The sequence below is a fragment of the Cyprinodon variegatus genome, unplaced genomic scaffold (genome assembly GCF_000732505.1).
Source record: "Cyprinodon variegatus isolate N-32 unplaced genomic scaffold, C_variegatus-1.0 Scaffold48, whole genome shotgun sequence".
Lineage (NCBI taxonomy): Eukaryota > Metazoa > Chordata > Actinopteri > Cyprinodontiformes > Cyprinodontidae > Cyprinodon > Cyprinodon variegatus.
Window position 1 is genome coordinate 689,981 of NW_015150501.1, and position 23,238 is coordinate 713,218.

The window sequence follows — 23,238 nt, forward strand, 5'->3', positions numbered from 1 at the left end:
GGGGGGAGATGTTCATGTTGCTGCAGTCTGACCGCTAGATGTCGCTAAAAGTTACACACTGTAGCTTTAAAGGAAAAATAAGTGGATGGAAAAACACAACTAAAAGTAGAACTCTGGTAAAATGTTTTATAATGAAAGTAAGAGCATTTAAACACAAACAGTGTTAGGGGAACTCAATAGATTGGGACTTAACAGTCATGTAGCTTTAAGAAAACCAGGAATCCATGAGACTAAATAGAAGGGAAAAAGGATTAATTTGCCCAGTAAGCACAAAGATTGGACTTTGGGTCAATGGAACAAGGTCATATGGTCTGGTAAGTCCAGATTTACCTTGTTCCCCTGTGGTTGTTGCATCAGGGTTAGAACAGAGGTAGGTGAGGTTATGTACGGTACCCATCATAACTAAGGCCTACTGTACAAGCCTGTGGAGGCAGTGCAATGATCTGGGGTTTCTGCAGTTGGTCAGGCCTAGGTATGTGTTCAAATGATGAGGTCAACTGGCTATCTGAATACACTGAATTACCAGGATTAATCAGGCTAGAATTGATTTTTCAGGGAGAATGACACATTGTTTTCACACATGGATTGGTCACCACAGAGTTCAGACCTTAACCACATTGAGAATCCTTGGGATTTCCTGGAAAACCATTAGTAATGCAAGATGCTGCAGAAACATTTATGCAACATTGGGTGGAAATAAATCTTGTGGAATTGCAGAAGCTTATCGAAACTATGCCACAGTGAATATGTGCCATAATCAAAGCTAAAGGTGTTCCAACTGTTACTGTTGGATGTTACTGTGTGACCTTTTTTGGCCAGGCAGTTCATGTTTCCTTCAGTTTGATTTTAGCCCTGGTTGTTGTTTTGATATGATGCAAATTGCATTACTTGCACAACATGTGAAGGATTAAACAAATTTAAACAAATTATTTTTATTTATGTATAAGCAATTGTTATTCAATGATAAAAAGTTTTCTTGTTAAATGTGATTATATCTGCCTCAAAGCAATATTTTTTTGTTTTATCCAGGCAAAATACAAATGCTGATATTACTCTTTTTGGGCCTCTGTCTTTTACACAAATCAATGTCTATGATAAAAGGAGATCATTTTGTAGCATTTTGTCAAACCATGTTTATTTGAAAATACAAGGTGAAAAAAAAAAGAAAATGGAAATGGGTAAGGGAGTTACCTTTTTCAATATTTGATAAGAAAAGTTGCTATAATCAGATCTATGAATTGTGGTTTTTAATTCTCCATGAAGAGGTTTTTAAAATGTATTTTAAAATTGCTGCATTTAATGATGGATTAATAAATATAATTTATAATTATTCCTTAATAATTAAACTCAAAATGTCGACTTGCAAAACAATTTCTAATTACCGTAGATTTCTAATTGTAGGTTTTAAAGATAACTGTTGAAGTAGTTGTATTTTTTATTAGTGACTCTTCCAGTCCTACATTTAAATCAGTGTTTCTGAAAAAAAACAGGATTTATAAACCCTGATATAAATGCTCCCCTATTCAATTAACAAAAAATAGTGGTTTGCTAATGAGATCAGTGGCTGCCACCAAGTGCTCTATAACTTCTAAAGAGTCTATTTATAAAGGCGTTTAATAAATTTGAGAATGCAGAACTGTAGCGCTTGAAATGGTTTGTGATTGATTCCTTTATTTTAAACAGATACCATTTTGTGAGATTTGCCAAATATTCAAATCTGTGGTTGAATTTTTTTTTAGATGCAAATGTATTTATCTAGTTCTCATCTTAACTTTCTTATAGTTTATAAAAAAACAAAAAAATTGCTTATAAACCTAATTTAAAATAGTTCTGTAGTTGTTATGGTAACTGTTTTTTAAAGCAAACTTACAAAATTATGTTTTTCAAAAAGCCACAAATTGTAATTTCATAAAAAGAATCCAGTCATTTAAAATTAGCAGCAAAGGTCTCACACTTGAGATTTCTTTCGAGGTTAAAAAGAAACCCATTTAAAATAATTAGCAAATGAGGAGAAAAACAAGAGGAAAAAAAGCCTCACAGGGAGGTGTTGAGCTAAATACTTTAGCCTGTTGCAAACCAGGAGACAATGCTGTTTTCAGTGAATTGAAACAGTAGAATATCTCAATAAACACAGCTGGAAAAGCTGGAGCGAAACGCCTGGGCTGGCTACGGGTCATTCAGCCTCAGGTGGAACTGGCAGGAAAACACGCTGCCAAGTGAGCAAAGTCTTATCAGAGGAACTGATACTCTCGTCATTGCAACTTTAACTCATATGGTAACTTTAACATTTATAAACTTTTTAAACCTGGGATTCATCAGCTTGACTAATATAAAATAAAAATCTGGTTTAATTTGTTTTATTCAATGCTACTGCTAGTAGGAGGGGTTATCATGAAAAATATACCATGTTTAGTACTTGGTACCAAACATTTAGGCAAGAAATTTTTTCTTTTAAAGATAATTTTTATTGGCTTTAATAAAAAAAATTACAATTATTCCTTTAGGCCTATGAATTGTTATGTTGGCATATAAATTATATAAATCCAAAATCACATAGGCTTTGTAATCTACCATCTATGAATCCTTAAAAGATAACATTTCTACACAAAGTTGTTGAAGGAAATCCTTATATATCAATACAATACTGAATTTCCCAAAATCTGAAAGGAAATCAGAAAGAAAGCAAAGAAATACAGAAAACCAGAGGACAACTTCAAAAACCTCAGCCCTCAATGAACCGAACCAAACAAGCTCAAAAGCCAACAGCTAATGCTAAAAGGAGACAGAGGTGTCAACCAAAGCAGGTCACATCTTCCCAGGATAAAGAACCACAGAAACTGAGGCTTCCTGAAAGGAGCTCAAGGTTGTAAAAGCAGCAGAATATCAGGAAAAGATCACAGAAGCACAAATATTGGGATTAAAGTTATTTCAGCAATCTTCAATTGTTTACTGTTATTTGTTACATCAGTTGTGTTAAACACAATGTTTTCATCCACGAACTTTATCTCCTACATGGAACTTCAATAATAACACCATTTCCGAATAATATATTTTTATTTTTAAACTTCGCAGGACCTATTATGGAATTTTAAAAAATGACGATATTAGATACAAAAATAATCATAAAGTCCAAACATCAACTTATTGAAGGAGAATGTTAAACAATTCTTTTACACTTTATTAGCAGCACTCATGTAGTGCCTGAGAGCTCTACAGAACGCTTAACTAGTGAGTAACTCAATAAAGCAGGACTAAACTAAATGTTGAGTAAAAAACAAGTTTTTAGATCACAACCACTGTCAACTTGAAAAAGGAAACTTATCCTTCCCGTTATAAACGGAAAAAAAGACACAAAAAAATCCCATTATGATGAGTTAATGACTTTTGGGTTCATACGATGGCAAATTATCTTCTCCTTTTCTTGAGAAAACCAAAAAAAAAAAAATCATATTTATAATGGGAATGGGTGTTTTCAGGTACTAGTAGTTGTTCATATGGCAACACTCAGGATGTAGCTGTAGTCCAATGTAAATATGCCTTTTAAATACAGGCATCATGATTTGTGTGTCACAGGACACCCCACACCTCCTCAAAGGCGGAGCAGATTTTGGCACAGGTCAGCGCTGCAGAGAGTGGGTAGTTACTAATGGAGACACTCTTCTCTGTGTAGTCCACTTTCACCTGACAAAACAGAACATTGATTACATTGAGAAAATATTTCAGAACATGAAACAGAATCAGATCATCTCCTCACCGAGCCATGTGCAAATGCTCCGATCACCACCGCCGCAGGGCCTTCTGGCACCACAGTCCGAGCATTAACAGCCTCACCGGCAGAGAAGGAGGTGGCGATGCGGGGGCATCCAGGAGGCAGGTGGTCAGACACTGGATTTTTAATCATCTTCAACAGTTTCTGAGGACCATCCGAGGCTCTGACGCTCAGCTTGTGCAGCAGCTGAACTTTAATGTTTGAGAGAAAATCTTACATTTAATATATTTTACTGGAATATGAACTGCTTGTCATAGAAGAGCAGAAATGTGAGACGGAATGATGTATGGTATTGACTGATAAAAAAAAAATCTATAACTAATCCTGCCAACATGGAAGAGTCAAAAAGCTTTATAAGAAAAAAACCTTAAAAAATCAGATGTGCAGTTTGCTATAAGCAGACACAGCTAATGTATGGAAGAAGATCAAAAAAGATCTCCATACTTGTAGCTAATCTGCAAATCGATCCAAAAAGTATCACTGCAGGTAATTCTGTAAACACCACCCACAGTTTCAAACATCATAGTGATAGAAACAATAAAGTTCAGCAATAATAAGGAACCAAGTCAGATGTGATAGGAAAAAATATGCAAATTAATTCTAGGAAGAAAATCTGTTAGAGGTACAAAACACTGACTGGGGCAGGAGTTTACCATCCTGTGTAATGATGGCTGCGAATCCATGCTGAGCTAAAATGGAATGGTCTCAAATAAACAAATATATATTCATATATTAAAGTGATTCTGAATATTCACTTCCACTTTCCAGTTATGCACAAGAAATGCATTCAAATTTGTGTTTGCAATCTGAAAATAGTTAAAGGGGGCACAAATACTTGTGAAAACCATTATAAAAAGCAATAGAGAACCAATATCCGTACCCATTAAGCCACAGAAGCGATTGAACGTTCTTGGGATGCGGGTCTGTGGGTTGATCTCTATTAAGGCGTTTTTCTCTGTGTGGATATAAACCTGCAAAAGGCCTGCTCTGTTCAGCGGGCTGTCCATCAGCATGAGCAGACACTGGAATGAAGAAAAAGGCACAATTAGTATGATGATAATGTAAACAAACTCCACCACATAAAAAAACAAAAACAAATCAAGAGTTATGATATGATGCATTATCATGTCTGTCATTTATCTCATTTTTCTTTGGGATCACTGAAATATTTTTAAATTAAATTGAATGAGAAAGAATTTAAGGAAGGTATTGACTCGAGATCTAGGAATTTCTAAATATATTTAATAAGTTTGAAGTTATTACAACTGGGAACAGGGCTGCACTTGATGTTTTATCATAATTTAGAACAAATAAAGATCTAAAGAGCTGCTGAGACTAATATGGGTTATGTTTACCTGATGTGTGATATCTGGCCTAATGTGTCCCGGGTCTCTTCCACTTTTGATGATCATGTTTTTGTGCTGGTCGCAGTTCAACAACTCAAACGTTTTTCCAACCTAAAATATGGCAAACAAAACAAAAAAACATTAAATCCATTGATATTCGAAGATGTCGCAGGTTTGTGGTGGAGTGTGGTGGTAATTAGGATCAGAATCAGCGTTATTGTCAAACCTTCACAGTCTCTAACGATGCTCCTTCCAGAATAACAATGAGCCTCCTCTCAGCCATCCGATCATGGAGGCTAATTTTGCCTGTTTTTGCTGCTTTTGGTTCATACTCGTCCAAATGTTCAAGACCACGCTTCCTCCCTGAGTCCATGCCTGATGATGCTTGTTTGGTCGTAGGAAGATGACGTCAGAGGAAAAAGACCCCCTTTTTTTCCCCTTTTTTTAATATAAAACATCCAAAGTATTGAGTTTATATTAGCTAATATACTTTAACATGTTTTAGAGAAATTCAGAGTTAGAAATATTTTTTAATTTTGTCGAATTTAACCTAAAATATTTGAAAGCGACGAAAGGAAACTACGTCAATTTTGTGCGCCGGATGTTCTCCTGCAACGTGTTGAAGGGAATTCACGTGTGGAAACCTAAAAGTCTGGAGTCTAAAAGCATCGTGTTGTCGGTGAGTATTTGTGTAAGACATATTTAACCTTATCTGTCATGCCGAATAACATATTTAAAATAAAAGTTTTAACACCCAGCTGGGTGTATAGATATTGTCTAATAAGGCGTATTTATCTCGTTTGTCCCTGTGGAGCTTATAGCATTAGCTCGCTCATGTACATCTGACTGCAAACAAAACAGTCAAGTAAGTAATACTGAGTCTAACTGTCAGGTTTAAATCCTACACTGTGTTCATTGAATACCATGTCCTCATTAAGGCACATGTTATCTGCTGGGAAAATAAAATGAGTCTGTCTCCTCTGCATATCACTGTCTGCCATTTATTAGCCACGTTTCTGTCCCCATTACAGTAAACAAATGCTTTTTAGCACATTATCTACTAGTCATTTTAGTTTACATTAACAGGTCACATCAATTTAGTTAATTTTTACACTCTACTTCCAATCATGGTCATTAGTAAAATTGATCATTTGTGTATTACTGTCGTGTAAATATAAATAAATAAATCGACCATATATATATATATATATATGGAATCTTAAACCGATCAACATCAAAATTCACCCCTTTTAGAGTTTAACTCTTGCAACTTTTTTATTTTTTTGCTTCCATTTTCCTATGTTCTTATCCTTTTTAATCCCCACACTGTGGGACAAAAGAGGTTATTTCTTTTCTATCACTTTACATCAACTATATTTTCAAAGCTGTTTGATTCCATTTTACCCAATTATTCAAAAATAATATATATTGACAAAGAAAAATCCCCATTAAGACCAAAATATAATATATATATAATGTTGATGAATGTAAAAATAAAATAAGTTAGGATGATCTATTTTCAGTCACTCTGTATACACTAGTTGCACTTCCTATACAGCTGCCCCGAGGCCACACTAACCAGCTTTTTAAAAAAAAAAAAATTATAATTATTACCTTGTCACAAGTACAGAGCAACTAAGAGAACTCTCTGCATTGCCTTGTAGGGCAGTGGGCTGCCATTGTTAGGCATCTGGGGAGCAGTGTGGGGGTAAGGGTCTTGCTCAGGGACCCAGCAGTCTGTGGGAGTGGGGCTTGAGCTCAGTACCTCAGGATTCCAAGCTCTATGCCCTAGCCAATAGGTCGCCAAGCTGCAATTAAATTGGTGCCACCAAATCGTCTGACCACCAAATGCAGGTGTTAAGATGGTCCAGTCTAACTCCAGTCCTAAATCCCGCTGAGAATCTGTTCACCTGCTCAAACAAAACATCAGTAGAAAAATAACATATCAACAGATTGGACTGTTTTTTTTTTTTTATTCTTTATTTTTTCCAGAGTCTTTGTCACTAAAGGATATGGATGTCCTGATGCAACTATTTAATTTCCAGCATGATACTGATATTCCAGCTTTGAGTATCAACCAATGCTGATATCAAACCAACGTTGATATCAGCATAAATCATGCTTACTGTTATTACTTATTTTGAAGAGTAAAATACTGGAAAAGGCTTGATCAATTTTCATAATTTAAACAGAGAATATTTGGCAACAAATATAAGCAAGAGAAAAAATAAATCCTATTTTATATCAGTAGGTTACAAAAAGTTTAAACAGAAGTTAGGTGTTTCTGTATGCATGCTTATATGTTGCAAACCAAAAAAGTGCAAAAGAACTGAAAACATCTTTCATGTTGCAAATGCTTCAAAATGTCCGCCCTTTGCTTTGATCAATACCCTACATTCTTAGCATACTCCTAACTAGCTTCATTAAGTGGTCTCTTGAAATGGTTTTCCAGAGTCTTTAAAAATCCTTTCCAGAGATGATTTGAAACAAGGCCAGAAGTGTATGAATTGGCTATTTTTAAATTTTTTTTATTACTTCGAGCTGGAGGTTGCACTTTATCTAGTGTAAGAATTTGCTCTGATAATTTTTTTTTTTTACCACAATCATTTGCTTGCTGATAAAGAAGATGGTCTCCGCTGTGGTGCTGGACCCTCCAAATGAACATAACGTATTTCCATGTCTTTATTGGTCGAGGCTAAATGGAGCCGCCGTAGAGAGGACCTCCAGGTCTTAGGAGCCACTTAGGGTTAGGTTTTATTGAAGCTCAGTTTGACAGATCTAGTGTGATGTATATTTTGTTCACTGAAAAATATGTCATTTTCATTGGGTTATTGTTGGTGTAAATGAGTACTGATATAGTGTAATGATAAGTTGTCTCTTTATTTAAGCACATTCTCTGCTTTTTCAGTTCAAGGCTTTAGCGCTTAGACATGGGTCGTAAGTTGGATCCCACCACCAAGGTGAAGAGGGGCCCGGGTAAGAAGGCCAGAAAGCAGAAGGGAGCAGAGGTTGAATTGGCCAACTTTATAACAGAGGGTAATCCATTTATTTAATCGTCACTAATAAAAACAAATTTCACATCCTTCTTTTTTTAATGCTGATTGTGTCTGACACTGTATTGTCTTTGCAGAAGATACAGGAGCTAAACGTTTGTCAAGTAGAGCCAGAAAAAGGTAACCAGAGGACTCTTTATACAGCCTTTGATAAAACTGCTGTCTTTGTAAAGTATGGTTAATAATGTTGCATTTTTTTTCTTTTCAGAGCTGCTAAAAGAGTTCAGAACCTAAAAAAGCCAGAAGACATTACTGAGAAACAACCAAAAAAAGGTAAATGTGTCAATCTTAATTAATGTGTGACATGTTTTTAAAATGTAAATACAACTTTTACCACCAAGCACATGGCCTATGTGCCTAGGGGTTTGTTTAACTGGTTAATTACAAATCTACTTCCAGCTTGCTTTGCATCCAACTGAAAACTCAGTTATTAATGTGAAAATCAGAGATTTTCAGTGTTTTTTTGTTTTTGTTTTGTTTTTTTACTGTTTTAGTGTATCCAACGAAACAATATACAAACAGGGAAATAGCATTGACATAGATGCCCACTTTAAAGCAGACTGCACTATTGCTGCATGTCATTCATCTTAAACAACAATTAAAATGTTTATCACACCTTTCTCACATCTGTTTAATTCCTGCCTTTCAGTCATTACATCTTTCCTTGTTCTATTTTGAAGTCTAAAGCAAAACTGTAACTTTTGACTTAAGTGCTAGCTTAATTAAAGATGTATTCAAAGATTCAAGTCAATCTACAGCGCTTGATGAGTATCAATGAAGAAATTAAACCTACTTGATCAGATATATTTTTGGTTCTCTGATGTGGGATTTAATCTAGTGACCTTTTCTTCAATAGTAACTTCAGAAACTTCTCAATCTCCGGGCCCAACGCTGCCTGCCAGCACTGAGGTAGACTGTCCCCCCATCTGGACTATGCCTGTTCTAGCTCCTATTTATCCACCTTTCATGTGGAGGCCACTATAAGGATTGGAAAGGAACACCAGACTGCTGGCAAAGCAGTGCTGCACGGGACAAATATTGAAAGCTCACTGCGCGTTCGGGCGGGAGCGGTGATAAGCAGTAGTCCTGCGAACTAAAAACGTGTTTTAAAACGTAAAATAAAGTCATAATTGATCAGTCTATGTCTATCATTTATATACATCACAATGTGCTGGATATTGCAGCTCGTGCCACCTAACGCGCGTCATGCAGTGCGGTGAAGAATTCAAACTAATGACACAAATTGCCTTGAGCAGTAGGCGAACGTCGGAATCATGTGGGAATTGCGAGTGGGAGCGACACAAACTATTACAGGAGCGGGACTGAAAACTGCGGGGTCGGGCGGGATTTTCCAGTCCTGCGCAGGCCTCTAATTTAGAGTTGAAACAGCCATGTTGGATTTTAAAGTCAAGGCAACTCACTCATTGTGAGTGATTAATGTCCCAACTTCTGTTAATTCTTGTTGTATTTCCGAATGGGAACTCAGGAAATCTAATTTCTGCATGGAAACAGAATACACTAGAAACACATTCCAATTTGAAAAGAACGGCTTAAGATTCTCCCTTGAACATTCAAATGATCCTGCTGTTAGTCTTTAAGCTCTCAAACCAGTGCTGCTATGCAACCTCTACTAGTGACACATCCTTCAGTGTATGAATGCATGAAGATGGAGAGAAATGCCTTATACACAGCAACTAGCAAATCCAGTTGGTTTTCTGTTTCACTCCCAGATCTAAGTTCTCTAATCATAGAAACATGACCTCCATCTGCTGGCTGCGTAGATATCAGACACTCACAGATAAGGTCTTATTTACTGTTGGATTTAAATACTTGTATTATTCCAACTATTCTATTAAGTTTGTTTTTAATTTCAAATTCTTTCTAAATGCCCTCTCTACCAGTTTGGAGTTTTGAATGAAAATGTATTTATTTTTTCTATTCAAAGGTTTCAGTGATGAAAACAGTAAATGGTTGAAACCTACAAAGAGGAAGCGCAAAATGGATGAGCCTGAAAGTGAGGATGAGAGCGAGGACCAGTGGGAAGATGAAGATGAGGAGGAAGAGGAGGAAAAAGCACCTCTGCAAAAGAAAGGAGGAAAACGCCAAGAAAAGAAAAGTGTGGAATTAGGATTGAAAAACCTAGAAGAAGAAGAAGATGATGATGACGACGATGATGATGACGATGAAGAAGAAGAAATGGTTGACGACTACGGTGCAGATGATGATGGCAGTGGAGAAGAAGAGGAAGAGGAGGAAAGTGACGGAGATGATGTATGTTATCGGATTTATTTCTCTCTTTAGATGGAGCATAAAAAACAGTTTTGATAAACTTTTAAAAAATTGTCTTTTTTATCTTAAGCAAGGGAACAAAAAGCTAATTGCTCATTTCTAGTTTTTAATTGACTTGATTTTCCTCATCCCTCATGTTCATTTAAAACTTTAATTTTCATCTGAAATGCTTCTTTTTAGCATCTCTGTCTTAAAGGTGTCCTAAACCTTTTCAGATGAATGTGTTGTTTAAGGATTACATTTTATAATTGTAACAAAAATTACATTAACTTATTTTATTCTTTGTTCGGATTCAAATTAGCTTCTTCCAATTGAACGTGCCGCTAAAAAAGAGAAGAAGCTGAAGGAATCCATGGCTCCAAGCAGTGATGATGATGATGATGAGGAGGAGGAAGAAGAGGATGAGGATGATGAGCAGAAATCGGATTCTGAAATGGATGAGGAGGATACCATCCAAACTAACATTGATGATGTGGATAATTTCAAACTCCCCTCTGCTGAGGAGAGTGAGGAGGGTGAGTCTGGTTTCTGTAGAATCTGACAACAAATCCAGAGAAAATGTTCTGCAATCGATCAAACCTTCATCTCCCTTTTTACAGGTGCCCTGTCTCTGGACCTGAAGACAGTCCATCAGAGAATAAAGGACAACATCGATGTCCTCTGTAATTTCTCAGCAAAAAGAGAGGAGGGCAAAGCCAGGGTGGAGTACCTCTCTCTGCTGAGGAAAGATCTCTGTACTTATTACAGCTACAACGAATTCCTCATTGAGAAATTAATGGATCTCTTTCCTCTCTCTGAGGTCTGTTTTTTTTCCTCTCTCTAATAAACTAACAAATATTTGACTGACAGCTTGAAAAAAGTAATTAATTTCCTTTTGCAGCTTGTTGATTTCCTTGAAGCCAATGAAATCCAGAGACCAGTCACAATCCGAACTAACACGCTGAAAACGAGGAGGCGGGACCTTGCACAGGTAGCTGCTCTGACTGAATCAATCTATGGACATTCTGGGTGGATTATTAGCCTTGCTTTACACATGTGTTTTTGTAAGCTGTTGAGGATAGAAATTATCGTAATGTAACATTTTGTAAAAGATTAATATTTATGAAGGAAAGTAAGTCGAAGCCTCATATTTGTGCTAGCGTTCAATTTCAAACAAGTGAGACAATTTTAACTTGATGAGGTTCTTTGTTGTCTTGTTTAGGCTTTGATCAACAGAGGGGTGAACCTGGACCCACTGGGGAAATGGTCCAAAGTGGGTCTGGTTATCTACGACTCATCGGTCCCTATCGGTACATTTCCCTTTCGCTGTTTTACATTTTTTGAGGAAGGGTGTTGAAGCGCTTGGGTTGTGATTGTCCTGTTTTGCTTAAATTCAGGTGCAACCCCGGAGTATCTGGCCGGTCATTACATGCTGCAGGGAGCCTCCAGCTTTCTTCCTGTCATGGCGCTGTCTCCCCAGGAGGGGGAGCTGGTGTTGGACATGAGCTCTGCTCCAGGAGGAAAGACCTCCTATATTGGTAAGATGCGGTGTGTTTACTCTTACTCCTATCTGTAAATTATGTGTTAAAAATTTTAACTCGTTTTCCACATGTTTAGCTCAGCTGATGAGAAACACAGGAGTGATTGTAGCGAATGACGCCAACGCTGATAGACTGAAGAGTGTGGTTGGAAACCTTCATCGCCTCGGGGTCACGAACGCTGTGGTCTGCAACTATGATGGCAGGCAGTTCCCCAAGGTAACCTCATTTCATGTGTGCACACATAACATTTGTTTGGTTTTATTTAATGTTTCCTGATTTAAGTGGATGTTTGATGCAGGTCATGGGAGGGTTTGACAGAGTTCTGCTAGATGCTCCGTGTTCAGGTACAGGAGTCATTGCAAAAGATCCAGCTGTAAAGACCAGTAAGGTAAAAACTCCCCAAGTTATCTTCGTCTATGGCTCTCAGTGAGGTTTTAATTATGAAATCAAACATTTTCCTTCTAATCCTGCTTTTTCCAATCAGGACGAGGCAGATATTCTGCGCTCTGCTCATTTACAGAAGGAACTGATTTTATCAGCTATAGACTCTGTAAATGCTGCATCTCCTTCCGGAGGATACCTGATCTACTGCACATGCTCAATAATGGTATGTGTTTTCACAGAATGGGGTTTATCCATCACTGCGAATTAGCTGAATTCTGATTAAAGGTTGCAAGACAACTCAATGCAGTCACTGTAACATACTAAAATCAATTCATTCGTAATTAATCAAGCCAATAATCCTTGAAATCATATGATATGAAAGACATTTTATGTCATATTAAGTACGCGTGTGGTCTGAGGATCTAAAGAGCGTTAAAGATTATGTAACATGCTTGATTAAAACATTTCAAAGTCAACTTTAGGTGTGTATATGTTGATATATGACCTTTGCACTTTGTTCAGAGGATCTCCAAAGATGTTAAGATGTTTAACTTGGTGCACATTTAGATTGTGCACCGAAAACGGGAAATGTGAGTCACTCTGGGTGATTCTATACCCTGTATTAAAAGTAGAAATTTTAAAGGTTAGGCTCAGTTTTTTTATATTTAGTGTGATCTCTTATGGAAATGCATCCATACCTGTTCAGGTGTTTTCATCAGGGGCGGTGGTGGCCTAGTGGTTAGAGTGGTGCACTTATGCTCTTAGAAGGTTGCAAAATACCCGGTTCTAAACCCGTGGCCTCCACTCTGGGTTCCTGAGCAAGACCATTAACCCCACACTGCTCCCCGGGTTCTTTACACCATCACCACATTCGCCCAATTGTACATTCGTAGACCGATACGCAGTTTGGTGGCCTCTTGGCGTGAAGTTTTTCATGGGGAGTGAAGTTTTTCATGGAAAGTGGCGGCCTAGTGGTTAGGGCATTAGAATCCAGAGGTTCTGAGTTCAAGCCCCACTCCCACAGACTGCCACTCTGGGTCCCTGAGCAAAGACCCTTAACCCAGGGTGCTGCACAATGGCAGCCCACTGCTCCCCACGTCGATGGGTTAAATGCTGAGAGAGAATTTCCACATTTTGGGACAATAAAAGAATTTACAAATTAGTTTATTTACAAAATCTAAAATTAAATGTCTAGTTAGGAAATGACTAAATGCATCATGCTTGACAAAAATAGTTTAGAAAAAGGTAATGAATTAACACAGATATAAAGCATCACCAGCTGCTGTGTGTGCTGTATGCAATGATTTGGAATGATCGGAAAATACTTTTTATCAGTAACTGTTGATCTAAGAATTTCTTTTAGGTCACAGCTACAATTTATTTTTTTATTAACAATTTCTCAAACACAAATGCATCTACAAAATGTCTCAATTGGGACAGAATAAAAGCGTTGATATTAATGGAAAAGATTATATAATCGTTTTATAGATTTTGATGGTACAATTGAAGGTTGGAACGAGAGAACGGGTAGCCAGAAAATTATTTAAATTTGCCGTTTATATGTCTTAGCTTATTTTTCCTCATCTAATTTGTGTGGATGTCCTAATTTAAGCTCTGATCGTCTTCTACCAGGTGGAGGAGAATGAGTGGGTGGTGGATTACGCCTTGAAGAAAAGGAATGTCAAATTAGTCCCAACAGGACTTGATTTTGGAAAAGAAGGCTTCACCAGGTACTGAAAGTTAACAATATGTTCTCATAAAGACTAAACATGGATTACTAAACAGAAAAACTTTCTATATCGTCCTTAGTTTCAAGAAATATAGATTCCATCCCTCCCTGAAACTCACACGCCGTTTTTATCCACATTCCCACAACATGGATGGGTTTTTTGTGGCCAAATTTAAGAAGTTCTCCAATGTGATCCCATCTGCTTCAACTGGGAAAGGTAACTCTTCCTAAAATCTCCATCTGGATTCTGAATTGTTCCCGTTTAGTGTTATAATGATGTAACTCTCTGGTGGTCATTGCAGAAGATGAGAAGACAGAAGCTTCTGAGGCGACTGAAGTTACAGAGTCTCCGAAAAAAACGGCGCCCAAAAACAAGACGGTTAAGGATGCTCCAGCAAAGACGAATGCCCAAAAGAAAAATGCCAAAACTAATGGGGCAGCAGCTAAGAAACAAAACTTCAAGACTAAAGGACAGCAGGACTCTCAGACTGGGCCCAAGAAGGCAAAGATCGCCAAAATGGATGGAGAGCCTGTAAAGGGGGACCAGGTGAAAAAAGGCACGGTGGAGAAGCCTGCGATGAAGAGCCCTGATCAGACAAAGGAATCAAAAACTGTCAAAAAAGATGGAAGCAGATTTGAGAAAAAGCAAACCAAAAAAGGGAAAACGCCCTTGAAGATGAAGAACAGAATGGGAAAGAATGCATTCAAGAAGATGAAACACAAGTGGCCTAAAAACAAATAAAGGCTGGGATGTGAACAGTGAAACCTTGTAAGGCCATATTAAAGACCTGACTCTATTTCTCTACATTTAAATAATGTTTGGGTCAATGTGTTCCAGTGTTTTAGACCCATATGTGTTAAATATGACATGGCTGTACGATGATGAATTTGATTCACTTTTTGTTTTTATCAGATATATAGTGATTGTAGGTTTTCTGGAGGTGAGAACAACTCCCATATCCAATTAAATATTTTAAGACTTTATTTTCTCCCATTCTGATTACTGGTTGTTATTAGATTCGATTTTTCATCTTAAAGGTAATTAATTCCAACAACAGTAAAAAGCTAGTTTTAAATCACTTAAATAAATAGAACAATTTTAGACCAAAATACATTTAAACATTTCTGTTAATTGAATAATAAAAAAACTGCTGTTTTTTGTCCATCTGCAGCATATGACATTTATAGATTGAAGGAAGTAGATGGAATACATTTTTGATATTTCAAACAATAGTTGCTTTTTATTATTAGTTTGTATAACATCAAAGGTAATCATTACCATGCATAAATCAATTGGTGTTCATGAAGTGAATCCTGAGTTGCTTAAAGGATTTGAGGGAATTTAGCTGCAGCTTTGGACGTGCAAGAGCAGAGAAACATGTTTTTAAAGGAATATTACTTTATTTGAGATTTAGTTTACCATAATGAGGAAATGTACCTAAAGCTTGATGGTTTTTATATCAAGTTGTTTAATTTAAATGGCTTTCTGCAGCTTCTTTGCTGATGAATCATTTGATGAAAAACTAAAGTGCAAACAAAATCTACTTTAATAAGAACAGTATCTCTACACTAGAAATGCATCAGTTCAAATGGTTTAGGTCTACGAAATAAACTGTTCTTCAGTTACAAAATAATTTGAACAGGGGAGCACAAATGATAAACCAGTTTAGGGGCCAACGCAATCTATGGCCAGCATTGTTTATATGTTAGAAGAAGAGGGGCTTTGTTTCTATGTAATTTAAGGTGATATGTGAATACTTTAGACATAAAGGCAAAGTTTCTCTCCTAAAAAGCCCTGTTTGGTCCTTTTCCAAACGGAAGCTGCGTTGTTTACCCTTTCCAAGATGGCGGCGGGCATGTATCTGGAGCATTATTTGGACAGTAAGCTATAAATACGGCTTTAAACCATCTTCTACATGCTTAGCATAATTTAGTCAACACATGCTTTGTATATAATTATAATTTATAGCGCGTGTCTGGTTTTACATGGAATTGAACGCCATAACGTTTCCACAACGGTCAGTCCGTTTGGGCTCTGTCTATTTCCTGGAGAAGCGCCTTGCAGCGCGGCTAAAATGATGCTGCAATAGTTCCCTAACCACACAGGCAGTTCTTCAATAATTTATGCATTTCAAACTATCTAAATCCACACATACAGCTATATGTGTTATGTTCGTTGAATAAACTCAAAAAATAATCAATGCATTTCATGTCCAACACTTGGCTGGCTATCGCTCGCATCATTTTCTTTGATTCTCAATGATGCTGCGATTAAACATGTCGGGTTTTTTTCCATCTTCATCCATTCAGGTATAGAAAACCTTCCCTTCGAGCTGCAGAGGAACTTTAATTTGATGAGAGATCTCGATCAACGCACAGAGGGTGAGACTGATCTGCAGTGAAACCAATTTAATGCGAAAACAGGCAGAATCCATGAAGTAAAAGTCGCCTTTAATCACAAAATCCATTGAATAGTGGATTACATATTAAAAATGTAAAATTCCATTTTAGTGAATTTATCACAGTCAGCACTGTCCATTTTTATTGTTTTTGTAAGAACTTTTTTTTAGGTCCCATCAGGGATAAGAGCTAATAAACTTGATTTTTGTTCTTCTTTTGTTACAACTAATTCAAATCAATTTTGTTAATTGAAGATCTGGAGTTTCGTAGTTTTCAATTTCCTTGAAGCTTTACATATTTGATTAGAGCAAAAAAGCAATGCAACCTTTTGTTTTAAGATGTATGTTTTCTTAACCAAAAAATGACATTTTAAGAAAAAAAATGTCACTCAAATTTGTCATTAGTTCTTACTATTTTTCAGCAAAAATAAATGCACTGCAGAGATATATCAATTTTTTCCCTCAGAACTTTAGAACAAGATATTGACGAAGGCAAATATGTTCTGATTATTTTTTCTTTCGTTTTTTATATCAGTGCAGCCAACAGAAAATGAATGATTAATGAAAGCAAAGCATCAAAAAAAGTCCTGATCTTAAATCCAGCTGAGATTTTGTGACATTTGCCATTTTATAAACATAACCTCACAAATATACCTACCCTACCTTCTGATGTGTAAGGCTGGGAGAGACCTACTGTAATCCAAAATCCCTCTAGGATGGAGGTTTGATTGCAGCAAAAGGGGGTTTCACAAAATATTGATTCAGAGACTAAATAACAATTAACATTATGCTTAATTTATTTATACAAAGAATTGAAACAAGTTTTACACTTTTTTTTATTATTGAAATTATTTCTTTTCCCAAAAACAATTTTATTAATTTATTTCTGTGTAACAAATGGCATTCTTAATGACCATTAGATGCATTTTAGACATAAATGTTGAAAAATATAACTTAAAATATATCTTTATTTCATTTAGACTTAAAAGGACAGATTGACTCTCTGGCTAAAGAATACACGTCTAACGCCCGGACTCTGTCATCTGAGCAAAAACTCTCCCTACTGAGGCAGATTCAGCAGTCCTACAGCAAATGCAAGGAGTTTGGGGATGATAAGGTGCAGCTGGCTATGCAGACCTATGAAATGGTTGGTACATCTTTAAATAAAAGAAAAAAATAAATTGAAATTATACATCAGAAATCAGCTTACTAAAGAGATATTTTTTTTGTGTCAGGTCGACAAACACATCCGCCGCCTTGACACAGACCTGGCTCGATTTGAAGCTGATCTGAAAGAAAAACAGATTGAGAGCACTGACTATGATTCCACCTCCAGTAAAGGAAAGAAAGGTCCGTATGTGTCCTTTGTATTCACTCCTTTTTAGTGTGCGTGTTGATGACTGGAAGAGTTTTGTAACATGTGTGTGATTTCAGGAGAATCCAGACAGAAGGAGAAGAAGGCTGCTAAGACAAGATCTAAAGTGAAGAGCTCAGATGAAGATGGAAGTCCCAAGAGTGCGCAGAAGAAAGTCAAACTTTTTCAGCAGTATGTTTTAGATCTGCTGCTAATCCTTGTGTATGGATTTTGTGTTTCAAACCCAGAAGAAAACTCATTTGATGTTTTCTCTCCATCCTATTAGAGGGGAATTCAACAGCCCTTCATCCAACTTTGGCAACGTTCATCCATCCGATGTGCTGGACATGCCTGTGGACCCAAATGAACCCACCTACTGTTTGTGCCATCAGGTGTCCTATGGCGAGATGATTGGCTGTGACAACACCGACGTGAGTTTGGTTTAATCTATGAACAGAACTAAATCGATTTTTATGTGGAACAGATGTTCACCCATTAGGAACTTATTTGACACATGATTGTATGTAGTGAGCACAGTTGGTTTGTTTTAGCAAATACATGTATTGGATTTAAATATTATTTATTAGCACAACTTAGTCAGAGCCAATTGCATCAGTTTTGCATTTGGATTGTATTTAGTTGCTGATCATAAGAGGTTTTTCTCTAAGATTAGAAAAATGCAAATAGCTCAGATGAATTTAAAAACTTGCAGTTTATGAAATATTCAATAATCTTTTTCTCCCTTTCAATTGTATTTCCTACAATACTTGCAGTTCATACATATATATTGTAGCTACAGTGGCTCATATGATGTGACCAAAAAACCTTAGTGAAAAATTGTGGTTTTGTAATACTGTGCTCAGACCGTGTGCGTTTAGAGCATCAAAGAGACCAACGCCTCAACTTGTGCTCTCTGCTATGTGCAAGCATATAGCAGTGAGACTCTTATTAAAGAAAGGATGCACAGATGCCTCTGACGCGTTGGAAGGAGCTTCCTTTGCTGAATTTTGTATGTTCGACGATAGATGCAGTCGTGACATTGCTTTATTTGATGTGATGAGTGAGGGGAAAAAAGTCATTCTTTAGCAAGAAAGTACACCTCAAAATATTATTGATGCAGTTGGTTCATCAGGATTTTGATCATACATTGAAGTATTCTATTATCCTGAGCCGTAGACCCCAGCATAGCAGCTGGCGGTAGCACAAGGAATCCCAAATGAGAGCCCCTCCAACCGGCTAGGTTCTTTGTGATTTCCTGCTGGCATTCAGAACAACTGAAAGTGAACATAAAGCGCTATTTATGTATAAGGTAAAAGCTGCAAGTACCAGAATGTAAAACTGAAAATTTTGGGCCTGCAAGTTTTAAGATTTCAGGTTGATGGAGGTATTAATTTAAAACGGTTTTACAACAGTTGAAAAAATATTTAAGTTCCGATGATCAGACCACTCTCATGCTACGTTCACACCTAAAGCAATATTAAGCTTCTGCTACTTCAGTTTTAATGCTTGTCAACATTAAGGTCAGATGTCCAGTAAGGTGTGTACAGGTGCCTCTGATGCTTATGGTCTTGCGTTCAATGCCAGACTTTGCTACATTTGCTTTGATAAGTGGGTAAAAAGTAGTTTCACTATATTTTTATGTGAGAAAGTACCCCTCAAAACATCGTTTGTGCAGTCAGTGCATCAAGATTACCATCCTGCCATAAAACATTATTGCGCTGTTGGAGCTGCACAGATCGCTACATACTGGCGGTTCACTCTCACTGGGAATCCAGCTGCAGCTGCGGGGTTCTGCTACTGTTTGGGGCAACTGGAAGTAGATATTAACATTTTTTTCACAAACTGCAGGTACCAGGATAATAAATGCAAATATATCTTACAGCATTTTTGGATCTGCTGAAGGCTTTTAACTACAGTTTGTAAACGTTGCTGATAGTAAAGAATTACAATAATCCAGCCTTGAAGTAACAAATGGATGGACTATTTTCTTAGCATCACCCCTGGACAGGATATTTCTAATTTTTGCAATATTCTGCATTCTGAAAGAATGGAATTCTAGAAACCTCTCTGAAATGGGATTTAGATGACAAGTCCTGATCAAAAATAACACCAAGGTATTTTACTTTATTATCTGAAATCAGTTTAATCCCATCCAAATGAAGTGACTGACTAATCAGCTTCTTTTTCAAAGACTCTGGTCCAAATACTATAACTTCTGTTTTTCTGCATTCAGAAGCAGAAAGTTAAGAGTCATCCAGGTTTTTATGTCTTTAAGACATGCCTGTAATCTATGTAATGGGTTAGCTTCATCTGGATTTAAAGACAGATAGAGCTGCGAAACATCAGCATAACAGTGGAAATTAATCCCATGCTGTCTAATAACTACCGATTGGGAGCATATATATATTAAAGAAAATTAGTCCTAGCACTGATCCCTGTGGTACTCCACAGGTAACCCTGGAGCATGAGGAAGATTTGTCATTAATGTGAACAAACTGAAATCAATCAAATAGCTAAGATTTAAACCAGTCTAGTGCTGTTCCTTTAATTCCTACAAAAATATTCAAGTCTTTCTGAAAAAATATTATGATCAACTGTTTCAAATGCAGCACTAAGATCCAACAGGACGAGCACAGATACAAGTCCATTATCTGAGGCCATGGGAATATCATTAGCAACTTTCACCAGAGCTGTTTCAGTGCTATGATGAGCTCTAAAGCCAGACTGAAACTCTTCAAAAAGTTCATCATTGTGTAAGTGGTAGCACACTTGTTTTGGCAACTACTTTCTCAAGAATTTTAGGTTAGAAAGGAAGATAGGTCTATAATTGACCAAGTCATCTGGGTCAAGAGACAGTTTCTTAAGTAAAGGTTTAATTACAGCAACGTTAAAAGCCTTTGGTACATATCCCTGTAACAGAGATAGATTAATCACATCTAAAATGGAGGACGAGATCAAAGGGAATACTTCCTTAAATAACCTACATACAAGTTGAAGGCTTAGATTAAGACAACAGATTTTTTTAAGTCTGAAAGTTCAACTCGATCAAAGCAGTCTGAACCCGGTTAATATTCTATGGCTACCTCAGATACTGCCTCGCCTTCCAGAGATAAACCAGTAGTAGTTAGAGGAGTGCTAATGATCTTATTTTTAATAAGATCAATCTTATTTATAAAGAATCCCATCAAATCATTACTGCTAAGAGCAGGTGGGATGGACGGTTCAACAGAGCTATGGCTCTGGGGGAGTTTGGCAACTGTATTAAAAAGATATCTAGGATTATTCTTATTCTCCTTTCACTAATGAGGACAAATAGGCTGCTCTAGCTTTACAAAGGGTCCCCTTATACATCAGTAAACTATGATTATCCTAGCCTTTTATGTAAATGCAGTGCAGTGTAACCCTATTATAAATATGTTTATTTATTTTTCATAGTTTTATGCTAACACTGCTGCAGGAGGAGTGATCACGGCTTGGATCAAGTGACCATCTCTCAGCCAGCTCCCAGATCAGTTTCTCTGATTGGTGGAGGACAAATTGAGACTTCCTAGCTTTGGCGTCTGCCGCTTTGGGTTGGTGTCAGCATTCAACTCAAAGACAAGCTTCACCTGATGTGAAGATATCCAGTGATGATGCGGTTAACACCATAGACTTTGCATGTAAACTGGCTGTCTGTGAAAATACACGCATTTGAATGAAATACACGTAACAGCCTTAAACTAATTCTTGGTTGAATCACTTTTTGACCTGCCTTATTGGATTTTAATCTATCAGGAAGGAGCATCTTGACTAGGCATTAATCGCCCACTCGCCTTTGCAAAAATACTCAGCCAAAAACATCTATTTACTGCCACATTTTGATTGTCAGACATGCTGAAAGTATGCAAACAATGGAATTCTGCAGCGAAGTAAATTATATGCAACAACAGTAGCCACATGCTAACAATGCTGTGTCCCAGTGATTGCTTTTAAACCAAATAAACCTGGTCACATAGAATGCATTTAAAAAATGATTTATTGAGATCTAAACTTGACTTGAGGATTACATTTTATTGTTAAGAGCTTAACAGTGCACAAGTTTAGAAAAGGGATTTACATATTGTGTATGATAAATAAATTATTCTGTAAGTTTGTTCTAAATTTGCTCTGATATTTTGTAAAACATGAAAAAAGGTTTTATGCATGCATCTCAACATAGAAATGTCTGAGCTAGAAAACACTGCTAAAGGTGGTGTTATATGTTTGGGTTTAGTAGGTTACTTTAAATCATGGCTCTAAAGTAATCTCAGTTTCATTATAGTGGTTAATTACGAAAACACAGACAGGGGTACACGTTTCTGCAACCACAGTGTTTTAAGTTTTTATTTAGATAATAAAAACTGGAAATCAAACAGGGATGTATATACTTTTCATGTCTGATATATTTATTGGATGCAAATATATTTTTAAGTATTTTAAGTTGTTAAGGCCTATGCCATATCCTTAAAAAATACAACTTTGAACTTTCAGTTCTTCACTGCATCTTTTGAAAAGCTTGGTTTAGTCCAATTGTTTCGTCTGTGCTCGAGTAAAAGTATTTTAATTTCCTTTTCAGTGCTCCATCGAGTGGTTCCATTTTGCATGTGTGGGCTTAACAACCAAACCACGGGGAAAATGGTGAGGAAAATCAATTTGTCATCACTGTGTGTAGCAGAAATGTTTTAGAGTTCATACAGGTGACCTTAACTACATTTATTCTCCTTCTGCAGGTACTGCCCACGCTGCTCTCAAGACAGAAAGAGAAAGTGATTCAACTGGTCACTGAGGACCAAAATAAAGATCCATTGAATGGAACATGAAAAAAAGTTTTGTTAATACATCTTTAGCTTCACATTTATGTTTGACATTTGGTGCTTTTTACTTTTTGTTTTACATCCTTGCCTTGGTCTGATGCGTGTGAAGGAGCCAGGTGGTTACAAACGTATTTAATTTTTGTTTTAATAGAAAATGTTTTTTTTTTAATTTAGCTATCTTTGGTGCTCTTTTTGTGACTTTTTCATTTATTTTGTCCACATTACTAATATACACTACAGCTGGCCCTTTTGATTTTGTAGTTGTAACATTAAACAATACTGTATTCACATGATGTTCACATATACAAGAAAAAAAACTTTCTACATATTCTTAATGAAATGAACCTGAAATGTTTTTTTTTATTGTTATATTTCCCTTATTTGAAATTAAAACACTATTTTTAGAAGAAAAAGATAAAGATTTGTGACAGCATTAGATGTATGTCGTAGTGACATAGGCCATTTTCATTTAACTTTTTTTTTATTTGAGTGCTGCATAGAACTTAAAGACATTTCTTGAAGAGTATTTTTATTTCTGTAGCTGAAATATTGGTGCCGGGTTG

General features: G+C 36.6%; 3 protein-coding genes across 4 annotated transcripts; 2 read left to right on the forward strand and 1 right to left on the reverse strand.

Annotated features, from left to right (window-relative positions):
• Positions 1-2,514: 2,514 nt before the first annotated feature.
• On the reverse strand, positions 2,515-5,503 carry emg1 (EMG1 N1-specific pseudouridine methyltransferase). Its single transcript, XM_015370736.1, has 5 exons — positions 5,342-5,503; positions 5,125-5,226; positions 4,650-4,791; positions 3,755-3,960; positions 2,515-3,681 (listed from the first exon to the last, which is right to left on the reverse strand). The coding sequence occupies exons 1-5, from the start codon at positions 5,486-5,488 to the stop codon at positions 3,568-3,570; spliced, it is 711 nt and encodes a 236-aa protein (XP_015226222.1). The 5' UTR covers positions 5,489-5,503; the 3' UTR covers positions 2,515-3,567.
• A 185-nt stretch (positions 5,504-5,688) lies between these two features.
• Positions 5,689-15,094, forward strand: nop2 (NOP2 nucleolar protein). Of its 2 annotated transcripts, none has more exons than XM_015370698.1 (16): positions 5,689-5,794; positions 8,024-8,151; positions 8,246-8,288; positions 8,377-8,441; positions 10,114-10,439; positions 10,759-10,972; positions 11,057-11,256; positions 11,338-11,427; positions 11,659-11,746; positions 11,834-11,974; positions 12,054-12,193; positions 12,276-12,365; positions 12,462-12,584; positions 13,994-14,091; positions 14,171-14,307; positions 14,393-15,094. In XM_015370698.1, the coding sequence occupies exons 2-16, from the start codon at positions 8,046-8,048 to the stop codon at positions 14,830-14,832; spliced, it is 2,301 nt and encodes a 766-aa protein (XP_015226184.1). In that variant the 5' UTR covers positions 5,689-5,794; positions 8,024-8,045; the 3' UTR covers positions 14,833-15,094. The 2 variants fall into 2 exon arrangements, with proteins under 2 accessions (XP_015226184.1, XP_015226183.1); XM_015370697.1 differs by lacking the exon at positions 5,689-5,794 and adding an exon at positions 5,950-5,980 and having other exon boundaries at positions 14,393-14,832.
• A 789-nt stretch (positions 15,095-15,883) lies between these two features.
• On the forward strand, positions 15,884-22,651 carry ing4 (inhibitor of growth family member 4). Its single transcript, XM_015370787.1, has 8 exons — positions 15,884-15,971; positions 16,401-16,472; positions 17,470-17,636; positions 17,725-17,839; positions 17,924-18,035; positions 18,130-18,274; positions 22,438-22,499; positions 22,592-22,651. Exons 1-8 carry the CDS (start codon positions 15,935-15,937, stop codon positions 22,629-22,631), a joined length of 750 nt encoding a protein of 249 aa, XP_015226273.1. The 5' UTR covers positions 15,884-15,934; the 3' UTR covers positions 22,632-22,651.
• The last annotated feature ends 587 nt before the right edge of the window (positions 22,652-23,238 follow it).

Excerpts from the sequence above, each read along its gene's own strand:
- emg1 (XM_015370736.1), bottom strand. The coding sequence starts at position 5,488 with ATGGACTCAGGGAGGAAGCGTGGTCTTGAACATTTGGACGAGTATGAA. Across the intron at positions 5,227-5,341 it reads CATCGTTAGAGACTGTGAAG|GTTGGAAAAACGTTTGAGTT; the intron begins GTTTGACAATAA and ends GCCATATTTTAG. Across the intron at positions 4,792-5,124 it reads GGCCAGATATCACACATCAG|TGTCTGCTCATGCTGATGGA; the intron begins GTAAACATAACC and ends TCTTCATTCCAG.
- ing4 (XM_015370787.1), top strand. The coding sequence starts at position 15,935 with ATGGCGGCGGGCATGTATCTGGAGCATTATTTGGACA. Across the intron at positions 16,473-17,469 it reads TCTCGATCAACGCACAGAGG|ACTTAAAAGGACAGATTGAC; the intron begins GTGAGACTGATC and ends TATTTCATTTAG. Across the intron at positions 17,840-17,923 it reads CTCCAGTAAAGGAAAGAAAG|GAGAATCCAGACAGAAGGAG; the intron begins GTCCGTATGTGT and ends GTGTGATTTCAG.
- nop2 (XM_015370698.1), top strand. The coding sequence starts at position 8,046 with ATGGGTCGTAAGTTGGATCCCACCACCAAGGTGAAGAGGGGCCCGGGT. Across the intron at positions 8,289-8,376 it reads TCAAGTAGAGCCAGAAAAAG|AGCTGCTAAAAGAGTTCAGA; the intron begins GTAACCAGAGGA and ends TTTTCTTTTCAG. Across the intron at positions 12,585-13,993 it reads ACTGCACATGCTCAATAATG|GTGGAGGAGAATGAGTGGGT; the intron begins GTATGTGTTTTC and ends GTCTTCTACCAG.